Consider the following 18,421-nt stretch of genomic DNA (forward strand, 5'->3'; position numbering starts at 1 on the left):
TCGATCAATCCAAAAAAATAATCGACAATGAAAATAATCGTTAGTTGCAGCCCTATTAAAGGTGCTCTAAACAACGTTGGGTGACGTTACTTCTTGTTGACGTTCAAAGTATTTTCAAACAAAACGAGGCTAGCCACATAAAAAGTCTGAACAAAAACAAATAAACTTTACATGTCTGGCCCCTGGTGTGATTCTCTTTTTCCAGTGTGGCCCTTAGTGAAAATGAGTTTGACACCCCAGCTTTAGAGGGTTGGCAGGGAGCTAAAGGCCTTTAGCTCCCTGCCAACCCTCTAAAGCCTTAACATCCAGCCATTTATCAACAACACATGTACACGGTGTACAGGGCTAAAGCCAGGATTTCCCACCTAACTAAGGCATTTTTGATTGGCCACTGAAAAACTCCATAAAACTGTTGACCTTTTTTTTTTTTTTTTAAACTTTACATTTTAACGTAGGTGGAATTTGTTTTTCGTATAGCACGGAAAAGTAGTGTCAGACATAATGAATATTACCTATTTCAAGTGAGCAACAGTGCAATATTTTAAAGGACAAGCCTGGTGTTATTTTGTTATTTTTTACTGTCAACAAATTCCTGTAGAAGACCACCTACTTTCAGACTTCTCTACCCTACTGAAACAAAACTGGTCACAAATATATAGTTTCCCTTTTATTAAAGGGTTAGTAATTTATTTTTTTAAATCAAACATTACTGAAACATGAGGAAATTGTGCATTTGTCGGATGTTGGGGACAAGAGTGTGGCTCATTGATGTTTTTTTAATATTTTTTGGACAACAATGGATCTCTACGGCACGGGGGAAGAAGACAAATCAGGCTTTGATACACACATGATACATGTTAGCAGATACATTCATTGTTGGAATTTGGTGACAGGAGAAAAACACAAGATATCATCATCCTTATCCTTAAAGCCACTTCTGAAGATTGCAGTTCAATTTCAAATACATCAACATGTAATTCTGTGGTCTATAAATGTCAAATTCTCAGTGCCGTTGAATCTTTTATTAGGAGTACAGGCAGATATTTCTGGTTGTCATCATCTGGTCGACCTCCTGGAGGTCAGCAGAGAGTGCAGCAGAATGCCTGTAGCAACGGAGACGTTGAGAGACTCTATCCCGGGGAACAGCTCTCTGCCAGCTGGGATGGTGAGAAGGGTTTGGCACAGAGAGAGCAGCTGCTGGGACAATCCTTCTCCCTCACCCCCCATCAACAACACCGTGGGTTTAGTCATCTGAAAGTCTGAACACTGGGTGACCGGAATCTGGGTCTCCTCCTCGGCTTCAGCCCCCACTGTGCCAACCACCTGCCAGCCCTGGGCCACCTTCGACCTCAGCATGTCTTCAAGGTTTTCGTATCCGTACACCCCGATCACCTCCATGATGCCCGAGCTGGCCTTGCTCACCACCGGAGACAAAGGACAGCTGTGGCGAAGGCTGCTGAGGACTCGGTCCACACCGAGGAAATAAGCCGAACGCAGGATGGCGCCGAGATTCATCGGGTCCTGAATTCTCTCCAGGACGAGCCAGAGAGGGGCGTCTCCTCTGTTTGGTGCGGAGTCTCTGTCCTCTGTGAGATAGCCCAGAGGACTCGCTTGCAGACATACTCCCTGGTGTACTCGCCCCCAAGACATCTTGTCCAGATCTTTTTTACTGACCCGCTGGACTTGTACTCCTCGACCATGAGCCTCCTCGCAGACCTGTATCACAGACGCCCTGTGAGAGGCCTCCCCATCTTTTACAAACAGTCTACGGGCCTGCCTTCTACCCTGGGTGAGAGCCAAGAGACAGGGGGCGATGCCAAAAACAACCTCATAGTTCTCAGCTTTGGAGTCCAGCGTTGACCTCTGTCCCACCATCCTCTCCTTCTCTTCAGGGAAATCGTCCAGACTCAGCCTCCTGAGTTCAGAGGACACTCTGCTGTCACCTCCCTTCCTCTGATATGGCCGCTGCAACACAGGGATCTCACTTTTCCACGTTTTACTCTGGACCGACCTGTCGTGTTTCTGCCATCCATCAGATGCAACACGCTTGTGTTGGACACTGGAGGTATTTAACACCCTGCGTTGTCTCTTCACCACAGGGTTGATGCTGCTGTCCTCTGGGCACAGGAGGGTAGCCGAGACGTGGTGAGAGGCAAACTGAGAGCCCACTCTTGAGATTGATGCAGGCTTGTTGAATCTTCTAGTCCAAACAAGCAACAAATTGTGCTGATGCGCAATACTGAATACCCCCATATTGAAATAGCTGGAAATCAATGTGTCCAGAGGGACTAAGAAGAAGGGTAACCCAAAGACACGCGGTTCAACTCCCTGAGAAGTCCGTTAATCCATAAATGTAGTGTCCGTAGATTAACTGAGTGGAGCTATCATCAAGAGTTTCCTTTGTTCAACCATCAAAGCCAACTATCACCAACTACCTTCCTCCGCAGCTGACATGTTTGTGGCATTTTCACGAAATACGCACATGTGCAACTCAGCTACGTAAAGCAAGTAAGATTATGACCGGATGTCGGGCGCTTTCACCTATAAAATAAAAGCGTTTGCCATTTGTGGAAATGACCGATTTACACATTCCCTGTACCATAAATATGGCATTTTCACCAGATTGCATCAAGACCTTATGATATCCTTCACAAAAGGCATTTGAACACATAGCATTGAGTGTGACTAGTTTCTTTGAATTTTGAGTGATTTATTCAACTTTGTCACACTTCTTTTGTTTACGGTCAAAAATGACCGCCATAGGAAATGAATGGGAACGAGTATAATTTTCATCCAGGAGATAAAAGACATCTCCATACACACACTCCTACAGCTTTCCTGTGCTTGTGTTTCCATTCACACGTGCAAAGCTTCCATTTGCAAGGGACACTGCACCATGACTGCAATTTTCCATTTGTGCGTGTGAACCACCAATGTTCGCACATGCACACACAGAAACACACACCCACACACCCACACACCCACACACACACACACACACACACACACACACACACACACACACACACACACACATGTAGGCTACACACACACACACACACACACACACACACACACACACACACACACACACACACACACACACACACACTCACACACACTCATACTTCATGTTGTCAGTTAATGTTGTCATGTTGTCACTTGTGCATGTGAACCACCAATGTTCGCACACACATGCAAACACAGAAACACACACACCCACAAACCCACAAACAGACACACACACACACACACACACACACACACACACACACACACACACACACACAGTTCATGTTGTCATGTTGCTACTTGTGCATGTGAACCACCAATGTTCGCACACACATGCATGCACGCACACACACACACACACACACACACACACACACACACACACACACACACACACACACACACACACACACACACACAGTTCATGTTGTCATGTTGCCACTTGTGCATGTGAACCATCAATGTTCGCACACACATGCATGCACGCACACACACAAACACATACACCCACACACACACACACACACACACACACACACACTGTAGATGTTAATGTTCTACTAAGGTTCTTTTACAATAAATATTCTATTAAAATATGTTTTGTCATTTTTATTGGCATTTATGTTAAAATAAGAGCAGTTAAAACTGTCCGGCCATATTTGACCTAAAACAGTACATTAAGGGGGGTAGCAACAAACTGTGTTTGAAGGTTAAACAGATCTAGAAATACACAACAAATACAAGAGTGCTGATAATATATATATGTTTATTTATTTATTTATATTAAAAAAGTATTTAGAAACTGAAGAAAATGGAAGAGAAAGACAAAGAAAGTAAAAATACAATATAATAAAATGATATAAATAACCTTAATGTGTAAATTCCCAGAAAAAAACATGCTGAGAATGAACCTCAGTCATAGATTACAAATAAAGACATACAGTACATTATAATAAAAATATAATAACATAAATGTATATTGATATTTTATATTTTTCTGATTAAACAAAATTAATTTTAAATGCAGGAATTTCACTTGGCATGAAGTATCTTTACATAGTTGTATTACTATTTGTAGGATCTGAGTACTTCTCCCACCACTGCCATGAGAAAGTGTAATTGATGAATTTTAAAGACTTTATTTTGAAATCCATTACTTCCTTTGGTGCGTGAAATTGACACCTGTGACGCCAGCACGTAGGACGTCTATTTCTTTGGGCACGCGAATATGTCATTTCCCGGAAGTGGAACTACCGCAACACGGAAGTCTAGGAAAGAAAACAAATAAACGTTCAAATTTGTGTCGAGTTGTAGTCGGAGAAGACGCCTTAAACACCGTTTAACCTTTAGGATTACCGACGAGCTTTGTACACGGTGAGAGAAACACAGTGTCCGGGTTGGCTTTCATAAAGCTGGGTTTAGTGTGTGGTGCCAGGGCTGACAGTTAGCTAACAGTTAGTCGCCTTGGAAGATGTTGAGAGAGATTTGAGGCGGACAGCCGAGCTAAAACACGGCCGAACGGAGACGTCAGGCCTCCGGTCACATTACTGACTGCTGAGTAATATTTTCCAGGAAACAACGAAGTCATTGGCTGGATTAACATGACTGAAACAGGGCTAGAAACTGACTGATACCGTATGTGTGAACATAGCAACTAATTACCACAATGTAAAATACTTTGTTACAAGTAAAAGTCCTGCATTGAAACTTTTAAGTAAAAGTAATTCTTAATGGGCGCCCGGATAGCTCAGTTGGAAGAGAGGGCGCCCATATATAGAGGCAGCGGGCCCGGGTTTGACTCCGACCTGCGGCCCTTTGCTGCATGTCATTCCCCCCTCTCTCTTTCCCCTTTTTATTTCTTCAGCTGTCCTGTCAATAAAGCCCAAAAATAATCTTAAAAAGTAATTCTTAATAATCATTAACATTATTAAAAGGAAAAGCAGCAAATCTTCGGTGGAGCTGGAACCGTGAAATGTTTTTACATGAAAAAATGACTAAAACCATCAAAATATTTAAATACATTTTCTGACAATTAACTAATCGACTACAAGTTTCCAGCTGTACTTTAATACATGTCATGTGTTTGGGTACCCAAAGCTGTCATAAGTACAGTGTAAAGTATAATATTTCCCTCTGAGATGTAGCGGAGTAGAAGTAGAAAGTGGCATGAAAAGAAAAGACTCAAGTAAAGATCAAGTACCTCAAAAATATATATATATATTTATTTTATTTTAACAGTGCCAATTTAGTTTCCATGTATTGATGTTTTGCTTTTTGTATTTTCAAACAGATGGACTTCCTGTTTGGGAAGAGGAAGACCCCGGAGGAGATGCTGAAGCAGAATCAGAGGGCGCTCAACCGAGCCATGAGAGAACTGGACCGAGAGCGAATGAAACTGGAGCAACAGGAGAAAAAGATCATCGCTGACATCAAGAAAATGGCCAAACAGGGACAAATGGTGGGACGAAGGAAGAAGGACTTGTGTTTTTTTACGAGGAGAGAATACATTTGGAATTTGTCCTAAACGTGTGTTGTTTTAATCTTTTGCAGGACGCCGTCAAGATCATGGCCAAGGATTTGGTACGCACGCGGCGCTACGTCAAGAAGTTCATCATGATGAAGGCCAACATTCAGGCCGTCAGTCTAAAGATACAGACGCTCAAGTCCAACAACAGCATGGCGCAGGCTATGAAAGGCGTCACCAAAGCCATGGCCACCATGAACAGACAGGTCCGGCAAAGAAATCACAGAAACGCACACATTCAGTGGGAATAAAAGATAAGCTTCCTGATGTTGACGATCTTATATTTGTTCCATTTCCGCAGCTGAAACTGCCTCAGATTCAGAAGATCATGATGGAGTTTGAACGACAGAGTGAAATCATGGACATGAAAGAGGAGATGATGAATGACGCTATCGACGATGCCATGGGCGATGAGGATGATGAGGAAGAGAGGTATGGGGCCGAGATCAGTGGCAAAACTTTTTGTTTTTGTTCAGGTGCAAACCTTTTATTCCACGTTTATGTAAGACATACATTATATTGACAATTCTTGTTTAAATCTTTGGCAAGTCCCGCCAATTTTCTTTTTTTTTTAACGGAAGTGCAATATTAAAACTGTGGATTGGGGCCGGGTTGGCTCAGTTGGTAGAGCAGGCGCACATTTACATAGACGCAGAGTCCGACCTGTGACGATTTCCTGCATGTCTTCCCCCCCCCCATCCCCCCCTTCTCACCTAGCTGTCCATTAAAGTCGGAAAAGCCCAAAAAAATAATCTTAAAAAAAACAAACCGTGGATTGCCCCTTCAACTCATGTCTCCATTTTCTGACTTCTTAATTCACCCTCCACAATACTTATACTTTATAGTTCATACTTTATTAATCCTGCAAGGGGAAATTACAATTTTTTCACTCTGTTGTTATTACACACAGTACACACAGGCCTGACTTACACACACACATGCTCAGTACCTACAGTATACATGCACTAATGGAGAGATGTCAGAGTTAGGGAGCTGCCCGTGGAAAGGCGCCCCGAGCAGTTGGGGGTTCGGTGCCTTGCTCAAGAGCACCTTGCCAGTGCCCAGGAGGTGAACTGGCACCTCTCCAGCTACCAGTCCACCACCATACTTTGGTCCGTATGGGGACTTGAACCAGCGAACCCTCCGGTTCTGCCAGCTAGGTTCCCTACAGACTGAGCTACTGCCACCCCCAATCTGATATAACCAACTCAATATACGTTTTGCATTCACTTTGATACGTTTGTGGTTGTGTCTCCGCCCCATGCACAGTGACACCATCGTGTCCCAAGTGTTGGACGAGCTGGGTCTCAATCTGTCCGATGAACTGTCAAGTAAGAAACACTTTTAAGCACAATAACGTCAACTCTACACATCTTTTTGTCTGGTATTTTTCCCGCGTTGCGTCTTTGTAAGCACGTCGTGTTCGTCATTTCAGATCTTCCGAGCACCGGAGGAAGCCTGTCGGTGGCCGGAGGAAAGAAGCAGGAGCCCCAAGCCGCCCTGGCCGACGCCGACGCCGATCTGGAGGAGCGGCTGAATAACCTCCGGAGAGATTGAACGCACAGCGACGTGTCAGACGCTGTGGCTGGGTTGTTAATACAGATACAAACCTACTCAAATGTCTGTGTTTAGATTCTTTTAAAGGTGTAACTGGCAGAACACTCGCTGTTTCAGCTGTGTGGCTTTCCGTTTGAGGTGTTTTCATTTTATGGGTGTATTATGTATTTTATCAGAAACCTACAAGGGTCATTATCCTTCACAGGTCTCACCTCATTTAAGACTTTGCCAAATGACACAAATTCTCTGAAAGTGAAAATTTATCTCGCAGTCTGTAAATACTAACTCCTCAAGGCAACAAGTTTTCACAATTTAAATTAACACTAAAAAACGAAATGTTTAAAAGAACCCAAAGGAAAGATGGTAACAGGACAGAAGTGGATATTTTATATGTCAGCACTTTTTGTACGTCTGGCTGGTTTGGAATTCTTTATATTCTCATCATATAAAATACAGTTAGCACTGATGTAACATTTTTGATGACTTGATAATGTTTATTTGAGGGAGTTGACAGTCGGGGTTCAGCTGAAGATGATGTACAAATAGTGTGTAATCGCAACATCTTTTCGGTCTAAATTCACGAATGGGAGGGTTTATTTTACAAGAATATATAAAGGAAGGAAGGAAGGAAGAAAGAAAAGTATGTTCAGCTGACTCCTCACCAGTGGAAAGTCACTCCTGTGTACTGCCTGGTAACCGTGTCCCAGTGGCGGTTTTGAGATCGGATGGATTTTCACCAAAACGTTAAGGAGTCGTGGTGTTAGTTTTTGAGAAACTGTCCTGTTTTTTTTTTTTTTTGCTTTTCTTTATTCAATAAACTTTTATTTCCAGATTTATCTAACTGGTTGACCGATTCGAGAAATCTTTACACATAAAGTTCAGTTTATTCTTCACGGAAAGAACCATTTAGCCTTGATGATGTCATAGTGATGTCGTAAGGGGTTGTCTCGGTTTTGTTGTGGAAATATGTGTGCATTTACCAGGCAGGGAGTGTCTAATGAAAGATGCTATCTAGTTGCATTATGGGAAGTGTAGTATCCAGTGTTTTTCCATGACATAGCACTTTTTAAGCATTTCAATGTGCATTTTAAAGCTTTTCCAGCACCTTGCAGCTGTGGTAAATAGCATTTATATAGTACAGTGCATACAGTATAGTAATTATTGCATTTCACTTTCAATTAATGTTATTCTTAAAGTTTGAAATATCGACATCTGCATCAAAAACCAACTTCTTCCCATTCTATCAAACCAAAAAACGTACACAACCAAAATCGAAATATCATAGACATGTTAATTTTATTCCAAAAAAATTTAACTTTCAAAACTGTCAATTTGTCAACATACAATCATAGAACAATATTGAATGTACTCAACACGTCCAACATTAAATAATAAAAAAATAACAGCCATGTTTTATGTACATTTGTTTCTGGAAGCTATGTACAGAAAAAGAAAAGAAAAAAATCAACTTTGTATTTCCAAAACCTGTGCCTACACATACGCCTGGCAGAAGTGCTGAAGCTGCAGAAAGCTATTGCATTGTATGTAAAAAAAAGAAAAGGAAGAAGACACGGACAGAAATCAAACGCTGCGATTGTAACTGCGATTAACTCAGAGAGGGAGAGATTAACTTGGCAGCATGTTAAAGAGCATACTGGCGAACATCGCTAGAACTACAGCTAGAAAGCTCATTTATTGTCTAAAATGGTTCCCTTGAATGTCAGGTAACTGCATCCTTAAGAGACCAAATGCATACACACCACTTGCCTAATATGAAGCATATTGTAAAGATTGGAAACACGAAAGATCAAAACTGTACTTTGTTATTATCAGATCGCGTTATGACGAACGCAGCAGCTCTCACTGAACAGAGCAGCCAAAAGTCATGCTTTCAAGAACAATATTTTGTAGTTGTTGTAGCCCAAAGTAGCAGAGATTATTTTCTATTCTGGGGTGAAGCCATGCTACCATGTTTTTTAAAAAACAGCTAAATAGAGTTCATGCAACTCACACAAAAAAAAAACTTAACAGAAACAAAACAGGGAACAGAACACTGGGTTTCACTCCCAGGTTTACTAGCTGTCTAATGATCAGTGCTGTTGTTTTTATAAAGCAAACCAGGAACACAGAACAATCATTTGGTTGCTTATTGTTAATTTCTTCTTACATTAGATTGGCAAGAACTGTAAGCTTTTTTTAAATATGTAACCATGCTGAGTGTGGATCAAACCTCCCGACATCACACTAAACATTGATAAAATGTTATTTGAAGTTGTATGCGAACAACAATATAGGCGATACACAGCACGATAACAGTCAGATTTTGACTTCTATTTTTTTTTCACATAGGCAGGGAGAATGAGTGTGGCAGGAGGACCCAGAAATAAAAGTTGTAGCTGTATTGCTCATGACATACAGCACAAGTTCTACTTTTTCAATCAAAATGGCAACCAATGTTTTTTTGTCACCCCCCCCCCCCGCTCCACATGAATGCGTTAAAGATTAGATTCCTCTTCAGCTGACTGTGCATAAAAAGTGAGAGAAACTCCACTTTTATGTGATAAAATCAACTTTGGATGCTACAAAATGTATTTTAAACATGTTACAGAACATGCACATAACTGATCATACATTTCAGACAACAGCTGCTAACAGGGATTGTAATCTCAGGGCATCAGGCATTTTAATCTCCCTTTCAGAAGTGTAAATGAGACCAAAAATATCACTGACTCCCAGTGGCGCAGCTACCATCCCACCCTGGTCAGTGGAGACACGTTGAGAATTCAGACTGAAAGCAACAGCAGTTACACATAGGGACTGGTGACTTGTCCCCCCCCCCAGGCAAGACAAATATAGCATTTTCTAATCTGGGCATGGAGCGGCATCTCTCCGCAGGTTGACACACACACACACACACACACGCACACACACAAACAACAGGGTTTCACTTCCGACAGGTCCGGTGAGGAGTCTGTTTTTTGGACACCTCGATGCGACATCGGCTTCGCTCGTCCAGCCAAGGCAGCTCGAAGTTCCTGGAGGAAGAATAAACGTTTTAGCATAGAGATTTAACATTACTCTTTTAAGTCTGAACTGCAGAAATTAATCTTAGAACAGACAGGTGACAACAACAACAACAACGAGAGCGCTCTCCTCCAACATGAAAACAACAAAAGAGGGAATATCTTTTGTAAGAATAATGTTTGAACCCCCAGTACAGTTCAACAGACTTTGGGAATATACGCCAAGAAACACTGAAGCTGTTCTGGAGACACTTTATTTGGGTTTTTAATTTTTATTTGTCACCGGTCTGTATATGCAAAGCTTTTAATCCTGTAAACTGTAAAAAGACTATTTTTTTTATTTTATTAAACCCGTTCAAACTAGACTTATTTATTTGCACTAGTTTTCCCCCTTTTTTTGGAATTCATGGTCAATAGACCTCATTTATATGAAAGTTTTGTGTAAGAAAAAAAAAGCAGAAATTATGAATGATTTTGACTAATGGTTAAGATCAGAGGTATGAAGGTAATGGATAATCACAGATCTGTCAAAGTTTAGTCAGGAGAATGCTATAAAATTGAATACAGCACCCAAAATTCTATGAAAACAGAGATCTGATTTTTTATTTCCTTTGTGAAGAGCGTCTTATGGAACCATCCATGTTATTTTGGGGCCATTTGGTTAAAAGAAATCAGAAGTTATGATATAGAAACTTTGAAAACGGGTCAAATTTGACCCGAGGACAACATGAGGGCTAAATCTGCACTTTCATATGGCTCTTTGTAGTTTTGCTAGTACTTGAACTTACTACTTGTCTGGAGTTTGCACCTTCAAGGTTGAAAGCACTTAATTGGAAGTCGCTTTGGATAAAAGCGTCAGCTAACTGACATGTCATGTAATGTAACTCATAGTCAAGGCTCAATAAAATGTTCAAATTACCAAAAATAAGTCTTAAATTCAGGCTTTTACCAAATAATCTCAGCTGTTTTCACCCACTGGCTTCCTCCTCTTCCCTCATTCTTTCAATTTTAAATTTTTTTCACTTTGAAAATGTGCTTTTCAACTTCCTGCAGTGCAGAATCACCAGAGTAATGAGATGACGAATCAATAACTTTATGGATCATACCAGCCTCAGCCTTGAGCTAATCACACAGTAAAATGTCATAAAGCAGAATTAAAGACAAACACAAACTTACTGTTGCGAGAGTTTGGGCAACGGTCGGCCAAATGCAACGACAGGCAAGAAGGGAGTGATCACTATAGTTTCAACTGGCAGGAAAAAATAAATAAAAATCATGTTAAAAAATATCTTGAACCCATTCAAAAAAAATAAAATCCCACTGTTAGCTACATTGCACTGTAATTTTATATTAAGTTATGCAGATGTACCATCTTCAGTGTCGGGATAGAAGGACGAGAGCTCTGGCTCAGTCTCCGGGACGACTTTCTTCCTGTTCATGCGCTGCTGCAAACGCTGAAACATGCGCTGCTCTCTGATTCGCTGGATGTCCCACCTGAAAACACAGACGATTAATAAAAGTATCAGCAAGAGTAAAGAACGAGTGAGGAATCTCCTCTTTTTGCTCGAAGAAACTCCAAACCATTTGTAGCTTACAGACTTCATTAGTCCACAATTAGTCCTTCCCCCCCCCAGCACTAAATCTCAACCCTCCTCTAAATTTCAGTGACATGCAAAAAATAAATGATAAAATTTGATCCCTGTTTTTAATTAGTTTTCATAAATTGTAACACTTGCTTTTGTGATTGTAACATTTTAAAACTCATCCTCAAAGTTGGACCTTGTATGTACGGTATAGTAAACATTTAGGGCATTTTACCATTTCTAATTCTCTGTGTGATCACGTTTAATGACGTACAACCACCCTTGGTAAAATCTATGAGCTAGAAAAGGTGGAAACCAGAGCCTGGCGATACGGTACGATATCTGTACTGGCTACTGGTTTTAAAAATGTCTGATTGGAGTTGAATCTGTTGACAAACATGTATTTCATGTTTAAATTACAGGCTTGCCCCCACCACTAGAACCTAACGTTTATTACAGAGCAGTATACTTTATCATAGTTCAGATTTGAAAGTTTGATGGGCTTCATTGTTGTTTTTATTTGAGTTTTCGTGTTTCTTTTCTCACCTTTCATATATTTCTTGTATTTGTGTTGTTTAAGGTGTTGTTGACATTGTCATTTATTTTCCAATTAAATTACTTGTATAGTATAGTCCGTACATATCTTGGTCACAACTCTTTAATAACCACATTAAGGGCTCCTTGACTGATGCATTATTATCGGATTGCTTTATCCCCAGTATTGAGTATCAAAACTCAAGAACAAACAGATTTATTTAAATCTCAAATAACTTCAGTCGGTGTTTGGTACCTTTTCCTCCTCTTCTCATCCAACTCCAGCTTCGCGTGGCGTTTTAAAAACACATTGTCATCCAGCGGCTTGATGGGAAGACAAAGTCACACATGTAATTCAACAGTTAAATGCTTTTGGATTCAATGTGAGATGACCTTTCACACGCCAGAGGCAGAATTATTAGCATTTAAGATGTGCCTCACCTCAGAGGGAATAAAGGAGTAGTCCTCTTCCAAAGGCTCTATGTGGTTTTCCCTCCAAGATGGAACTAAGCGGAAGAAAGAAGGCGGGAAAGGTAAGCTATTCAGAGATCAAAGTGTGTTCAGGACATTTGATGGATATAGTGATTAAAGATGAGATATAGGTTACGCTTACAAACAATCAGCATATCATGTACTACATGAGGAGTCCACTCACTGGCCACCTCTTCTTCCTTTTTAGAGGAAGTCTCACGAAGTGGAGACAGAGGAGGTTGGTTCCAGCAACAGAGGTACATCTCTGTAGTAGACATGAAGGGCAGGTCTTCGATCTGACAGTTCAGATCGGGCTCCTCTTTGCACGGGAGCATAAGGTCCCTTTCTGACCCCGACCTCATGGGAACGGTCTTCTCTGGGGTTTCTTTACTGCGCAGCTCTCTCTGATTGGGAGAGCCCGGCTGAATCTCAGGCTTCTGGGGGCTGAGCTTGGCACTTTTGCCCCGGGATTTCTGGACTTTTGCATCTCCAAAGCAAGATTTCCTGCATGTGCAAAGGAAAGAATTGGAATTACTACAATATGACAATATTTAATGTTGCACAGCAAACATCTGAACAGAGTAAGTTAGATTACAACAGTTTTAATGAACGGTGTCATAGGGCTGTGCCATTAATCAAACTTTGATCGCAATTTCAATTTCGGCTCCTAACGACCCCAAAAACAATGTAATCGAGAAAAACAACTATTTTGCACATTACGTTTTGCAAGTAAACTCTTATTTTGTCTTGTGTTCTGAATGACAAATCGCACTTTCGCCCCTTCCGAAGACTCAACTCACTCAGCCAACATTTGAATATATTTTTTTATATTATTTATTTTAAGGGGATTTCTAAAAGTTCAACAGGAAAAGTATTAAGGGAAATTTCACAGTTTAAGGTGTTTTCACTTTTGATTTATTAAACTGTTTCACCATTTTTTAAGTTCAATAATTGCAACATCTTTCCAAAAGTCAACAAGTAATCCTGTTAAATAAACGTGATTTCAATATTGACCAAAATAATTGTCATCGTGATTTTTTTTTCTTCCATAATCAAGCAGCCATAAAGTGTCAGGCCGTATTATCTCCTTTTCTGCATGAATTTCATTCCTGTGCGTTTGATTGAAAAGAATACGGCACATGAGAAAAGCCCAGTGCTTTCTGCTATTTACTTTACCTCTTTTGACCTTTGCCACCCCGACTGAAGGGGAGCGGAGTGGCTGTGTTGGGCTGTGTACTCTCCTCTACTTCCAGATCCCACATGTCCTCCTTGTCAGGGGTCCATGGCTCCAGGGGCTGGAAAAGGCGCTTGTCACGCGGAGGGTCCTTCTTTGTGAGCTGCAAGCGACGCTCCATGCGCTCAATACGTGCAAGCAGCTGCAAAAGAAGACAGACAAACGTTACTTTAAATGCTTTTTAAAATTCAACACATTATATAAAACACTCCAATGTTTGCTAAAAACACTTTTACTTACTGTCTCTTTGTCTGATTTGAGCTCATCTATCTCCTTGTCCTTGGACTGCAGCTGTTGTTGCTGTTGTTCAATAAGGTCCAATTGGAGGAGGAGAATCTGCCGGAGGCAGTTGGCCTGTGTGTGGGGATTGGCAGGGGTCTTCCTGATGTTCCTCCACTTGCCCTCAGAGGAGAGTTCAATGGATGCAGTGCCAAGGACTCCTGGGACAACCCCCTTTGCACTGTCATCCGCAACTCCATCCTTGGGGTTATTGTTTAGAGCCATCTGAGGGTTATCCATATTGTCAGCAGAGAGGGGTTTACCTTTCACTGGGGTTCCCTCACCCCCCATTTGTCTGACAGGGGACAATATCCCCACAGTTTTATTGTCTTCTGCAACTGTGGCCGCCAGGGAAACTTTGCTTGTCATGTAATTCTGGCCTAAGTCCTTTGATTTGCTCGGGATCTCGCCCCCGTGTGCGTTTTGAACATCTATAACAAAGTCGCAGGACTCCCTCTTGAGGCTCACGGGTCCCACGGTGGCGACCCCAAACTGCGTTTGGTCAAAGTCGTTGGTGTCAGCGTCCTGCTTGAATCCTGTGTTGGGAAACAGTGTGGACCTCAGAGTCATGGCGAACACGACGACTGTTCATCCTGCAGCGCCTCGGCGCTGCATTTCAACCACAGCTTCCTGCTGTCCTACAAAACGAATACAAGGACAAATAAAAACATTTTTTTATTGTTGTCGGTTTTAACTTTAACTCATGTTGTCTCTGAACTGGTAGTGACACATACCGTATTCACTAACTAGCCTACTCAAGAAAACTATGTGCGACTGATTCCGGGCATCTTTCTCCTCAAAATCTGCCACCGGGTTTGAAATTGAAGCTAAGCTACCTTAGCACTGCAGTACAAATACACAGTCGCTTTTAGAGACACAAACTAGCCACATTAGGAGGACTTTAAACTCAGTGCTGCGTCAGGGTAGACATTACAGTATGAGGTCTCGGGAGTGGCTGTGTAGGACACTGGCAAGCAGCCTTCTCCTCCATTTTGGTTCTCGCGAAATCATGAAAAACAATAACAGCTAGCTTGCTAATGTTAGCCGCCGGCTTGTTTAACCAACAAATGCGCATCCGGAGCGAAGCGGTTAGAACAGCCGCGTTATGAAACACTCATAATCGGACAGACGTGTTTTAACTACCACGTAGTTATTGTGTTTTGAGCTTACCTCGACTGTTATTCAAGTCCACCTGCAAAGTGCCTTCATGTTCCCTCCTCAAGACTTGTTTTAAAGCGCCGACTACTGCGCATGCGTAATTTGTTGGCTGGCCATTTCTTGTGTTTTGATGAGAAGAGCGGCAGGGGGGAGACAGAGTAACGTTACACTATACTTATGTAATGATTATACTAATAGTATGTAATGGACTGGTAGATTTAAACAAGTAGGCCTACGTTTACTCAACTGCTGTGCCGAAGTACACATTGAAGATATTATAGAATCACGTTTAGTGTAGGACATTTCTCTCCATAAGAAAAGCTTCTGTCAAACATCGTGAACATTTAAGCCCACACTCTACGTCGTTAGACTATGTATTATCAACAAACCATTACATTTTCATATGCTGCTAAAGTGTCACTTTTTCATTAGTTTAATGTCCCATGAGTCTTTTCCTGTTGGTTGTTAACTCAGCAACAGCTCTTTAGGAAAGTAAAAACCAATTAACTCTCCACAGTTATTACAGCGCTGTTATCAGTAGTCACCTGTGTATGTGTGTTTCATTAATGCTTTAATGTGCTGGAACAAAAATGTTTTTCTTTCCTGCTATGACACATATTTCCCCTGAGAAAACTGTATAAAAGCCCACTTTCTGAAGGCAACCCACCAGGGTAAGCAGCTGAAGTATTTCTTATTGCCTGTTTTAAAGATATCCACAAGGTAAGGACATGTACTTAAAAAATGAATTGAATGTGGTTGTTCACACACTTGCTTTATACTACATTATATGTTTACGTCTCCTCTTGAACATCTACGTGTAGACTTCTGTGTTAGGACTTTAATTTTGATCAGATCTGCAATTCATTAAAAATGTCTGTCTTTTTGCTTTGAGCTCAGCATGAAAGTTTTGCTGTTTGAACTTTTGGTTGTGTGGCTGCTCGGAGCGCTGCATGCAGAGGCAAACACTCAACCTGAACAGATGGGGTAAGTCTTAATATATTACTATATAACTAAATAACACTAAATGGTGTTTTTCCTCAATACACTAAAGCAGATCTTCATCAGGGGGTCCTCAGTTCCTGCAGGGGGGCCACCAAATTATTGTTTGATAGTTAAAAAAAAGTATATATACTGAAAATATACATTAATATGAATCCAACATATTATTTGTAACACAACATTGATGAACTTACTGGCCTATATGTAGGTTGAATCTGCAGATACAGTTAAGCTTAATGGTTCACTGTTCTACATTTTAACATTAGAACATGATGTAGGCTATAAATATATGAATATGTCAAACATGTAACAATTATTTGAATAGCTTTGTATTGTATGCACTATAAAAAGGTATATCTAAAACCCAGTTTAACATGCCACTCAATTTTATACATGATATATAGTAAGGGGTCCCTGCTCCGTCGCTTTTTCAGCTGAGGGGTCCTTGGCCCAAAAATGTTGAAGGCCCCTGCACTAAAAGATTAATAAACTTTAAACAGCAGCAAAACATTTAGTTTGCAAGACAAGGCTATTAATGATAAACCACTAAATTATCTTTACTAATCAAACTGTATTTGATTGACAAAAACAATAACGTAGATTAGAAATAGATTTAAAAAACTGCAAAATGACTCATGTGATTTTGTGTCTTTGTCAAGTCTCAGTGAAGATGAGCAGCATGTGAGCAGAAGATATGCTGAGTCGACCATCGCCAGCGAAATCAGCAAAATCATGGATTCAATGGTGCAGAAAAACTTTGTTGATTTCTTGCTCAACCAAAGGGAGAAAAAAAGCTTGTAAGTCACTGAACGTTGCAACAGATTTCAAGCCAAAGCAGGAACAACAGAAAAGTGTGAGTAATCTCCCGCCTTTTTTTTTTTTTTTTTTTTTTTTTTTTTTTTTTTTTTTTTTTTTTTTTTTTTTTTTTTTTTTTTTCTCTCTCAGGCCAGCTGCCACTGCAGAGGAAGATCTGAAGGAAAGTCTATACAACGTCCTGCTGAAGCTCAGTCTGCACAGGAAGCAGAAGAGAAACATCTAAGGTTAGTTTTCCCTTTATTCACATCATACAAACTGGTCTGTCTGTTGTGCTTAACATCTCGTCTCACGGTTCTTACAGGCTTCAACAAAGTGCCGACATGCGGTGGAAAATCACCAGACAGCTTCTTCCGATGTCTCCTTTTGATATTTTGAAAACGAGGCAATTAGTGTGTAATCTTGTGTGTAATGAATATTTAATTTACTGGATACTTTCTAACACAAATCATCACACAGAAAAATAAAGTGAGTTGAGACTGAGTGAAATACGTTTGTGATTGTGTTTTCTTTCTGACATGTAGCTTATAAAAGCTGAAATACTTTTACCCAAGTGTACAATTCGGAATACTTGTATTTCATTTCAGTCATCTCTGCTGCATACTTTTATTAATAATATATAATAATAATAATAATAATAATAATAATAATAATAATAAACGTAAATGTTATTTACAGTATGTTTAATTGTATCAAATAATGTTTAATCCACTGAAGAGTCTTAAGAAAAATATGACAAAATGAGCAGACCATATTAATGTTATTTTTTAAAATCTAGAAATACCTTGGAGGGAAAATACTGAATCGTTTTAAAAGTCACCTCCTTAACATTATTTGAAATGAGATATTTAGAAGGTATAAGCACCAGTTTCTTCCACTGCAGGACTGAAAAAAGTTTTTTCCAGTAGAAAAACAGCATTCAAATATTTGAATACTCAGTACATTAGTACCACATAATGGCCTTTGGCGATTTTAGTAAGGACTCATTACATTATTTTGTATTTGGAAAAAAAATGTTTAGGCCTTCATCTCATTTTTGATGCTGTTGAGTAGTATTTTTTTATAGTAGTGTGCGATTGTGGTTGTCATCCACGTAATCGTTATCATTTGTGATATCTTTAGTATTACACTGTTATGTTTTTTATGGTATATTGGAGTAGCTAATTTGGGAGGAAAAAAAACAAGAAAATATGACTGTGTAAGAAAAATATACACATATTTGTGTTTAGGATCA

At 40.3% G+C, this 18,421-nt stretch overlaps 4 protein-coding genes across 6 annotated transcripts; 2 read left to right on the top strand and 2 right to left on the bottom strand.

Moving 5' to 3' along the window:
• Positions 1–654: 654 nt before the first annotated feature.
• On the bottom strand, positions 655–2,516 carry mrm1 (mitochondrial rRNA methyltransferase 1 homolog (S. cerevisiae)). The gene has a single exon (XM_039789354.1). The coding sequence runs from the start codon at positions 2,251–2,253 to the stop codon at positions 1,057–1,059; it is 1,197 nt and encodes a 398-aa protein (XP_039645288.1). The 5' UTR covers positions 2,254–2,516; the 3' UTR covers positions 655–1,056.
• A 1,716-nt stretch (positions 2,517–4,232) lies between these two features.
• Positions 4,233–7,925, top strand: chmp2a (charged multivesicular body protein 2A). The gene is made up of 6 exons (XM_039788339.1): positions 4,233–4,386; positions 5,303–5,470; positions 5,563–5,742; positions 5,838–5,968; positions 6,806–6,867; positions 6,972–7,925. Exons 2-6 carry the CDS (start codon positions 5,303–5,305, stop codon positions 7,091–7,093), a joined length of 663 nt encoding a protein of 220 aa, XP_039644273.1. The 5' UTR covers positions 4,233–4,386; the 3' UTR covers positions 7,094–7,925.
• A 1,181-nt stretch (positions 7,926–9,106) lies between these two features.
• Positions 9,107–15,495, bottom strand: msl1b (MSL complex subunit 1b). 2 transcript variants are annotated; one of them, XM_039788338.1, is made up of 9 exons: positions 15,388–15,495; positions 14,179–14,855; positions 13,881–14,080; positions 12,889–13,208; positions 12,675–12,739; positions 12,490–12,557; positions 11,486–11,610; positions 11,293–11,365; positions 9,107–10,128 (listed from the first exon to the last, which is right to left on the bottom strand). In XM_039788338.1, exons 2-9 carry the CDS (start codon positions 14,785–14,787, stop codon positions 10,038–10,040), a joined length of 1,551 nt encoding a protein of 516 aa, XP_039644272.1. In that variant the 5' UTR covers positions 14,788–14,855; positions 15,388–15,495; the 3' UTR covers positions 9,107–10,037. The 2 variants fall into 2 exon arrangements, with proteins under 2 accessions (XP_039644272.1, XP_039644271.1); XM_039788337.1 differs by having other exon boundaries at positions 12,847–13,208.
• Positions 15,496–15,581: 86 nt separating this feature from the next.
• Positions 15,582–17,529, top strand: LOC120551142 (gastric inhibitory polypeptide). Of its 2 annotated transcripts, none has more exons than XM_039788340.1 (4): positions 15,582–16,095; positions 16,273–16,359; positions 17,034–17,171; positions 17,320–17,474. In XM_039788340.1, the coding sequence occupies exons 2-4, from the start codon at positions 16,274–16,276 to the stop codon at positions 17,411–17,413; spliced, it is 318 nt and encodes a 105-aa protein (XP_039644274.1). In that variant the 5' UTR covers positions 15,582–16,095; position 16,273; the 3' UTR covers positions 17,414–17,474. The 2 variants fall into 2 exon arrangements, with proteins under 2 accessions (XP_039644274.1, XP_039644275.1); XM_039788341.1 differs by lacking the exon at positions 15,582–16,095 and adding an exon at positions 17,492–17,529 and having other exon boundaries at positions 16,248–16,359; positions 17,320–17,414.
• The last annotated feature ends 892 nt before the right edge of the window (positions 17,530–18,421 follow it).

Source organism: Perca fluviatilis, chromosome 21, assembly GCF_010015445.1.
Source record: "Perca fluviatilis chromosome 21, GENO_Pfluv_1.0, whole genome shotgun sequence".
NCBI classification, from domain to species: Eukaryota; Metazoa; Chordata; class Actinopteri; order Perciformes; family Percidae; genus Perca; species Perca fluviatilis.

Excerpts from the sequence above, each read along its gene's own strand:
- msl1b (XM_039788337.1), bottom strand. The coding sequence starts at position 14,787 with ATGACTCTGAGGTCCACACTGTTTCCCAACACAGGATTCAAGCAGGAC. Across the intron at positions 12,740-12,846 it reads ACATGATATGCTGATTGTTT|TTCCATCTTGGAGGGAAAAC; the intron begins GTAAGCGTAACC and ends TCTTCCGCTTAG. Across the intron at positions 10,129-11,292 it reads TTGCCCAAACTCTCGCAACA|GAACTTCGAGCTGCCTTGGC; the intron begins GTAAGTTTGTGT and ends TTCTTCCTCCAG.
- chmp2a (XM_039788339.1), top strand. The coding sequence starts at position 5,303 with ATGGACTTCCTGTTTGGGAAGAGGAAGACCCCGGAGGAGATGCTGAAG. Across the intron at positions 5,969-6,805 it reads GAGGATGATGAGGAAGAGAG|TGACACCATCGTGTCCCAAG; the intron begins GTATGGGGCCGA and ends CCCCATGCACAG. Across the intron at positions 6,868-6,971 it reads TCTGTCCGATGAACTGTCAA|ATCTTCCGAGCACCGGAGGA; the intron begins GTAAGAAACACT and ends TCGTCATTTCAG.
- mrm1 (XM_039789354.1), bottom strand. The coding sequence starts at position 2,253 with ATGGGGGTATTCAGTATTGCGCATCAGCACAATTTGTTGCTTGTTTGG.
- LOC120551142 (XM_039788340.1), top strand. The coding sequence starts at position 16,274 with ATGAAAGTTTTGCTGTTTGAACTTTTGGTTGTGTGGCTGCTCGGAGCG. Across the intron at positions 16,360-17,033 it reads ACTCAACCTGAACAGATGGG|TCTCAGTGAAGATGAGCAGC; the intron begins GTAAGTCTTAAT and ends GTCTTTGTCAAG. Across the intron at positions 17,172-17,319 it reads CAAAGGGAGAAAAAAAGCTT|GCCAGCTGCCACTGCAGAGG; the intron begins GTAAGTCACTGA and ends TTTCTCTCTCAG.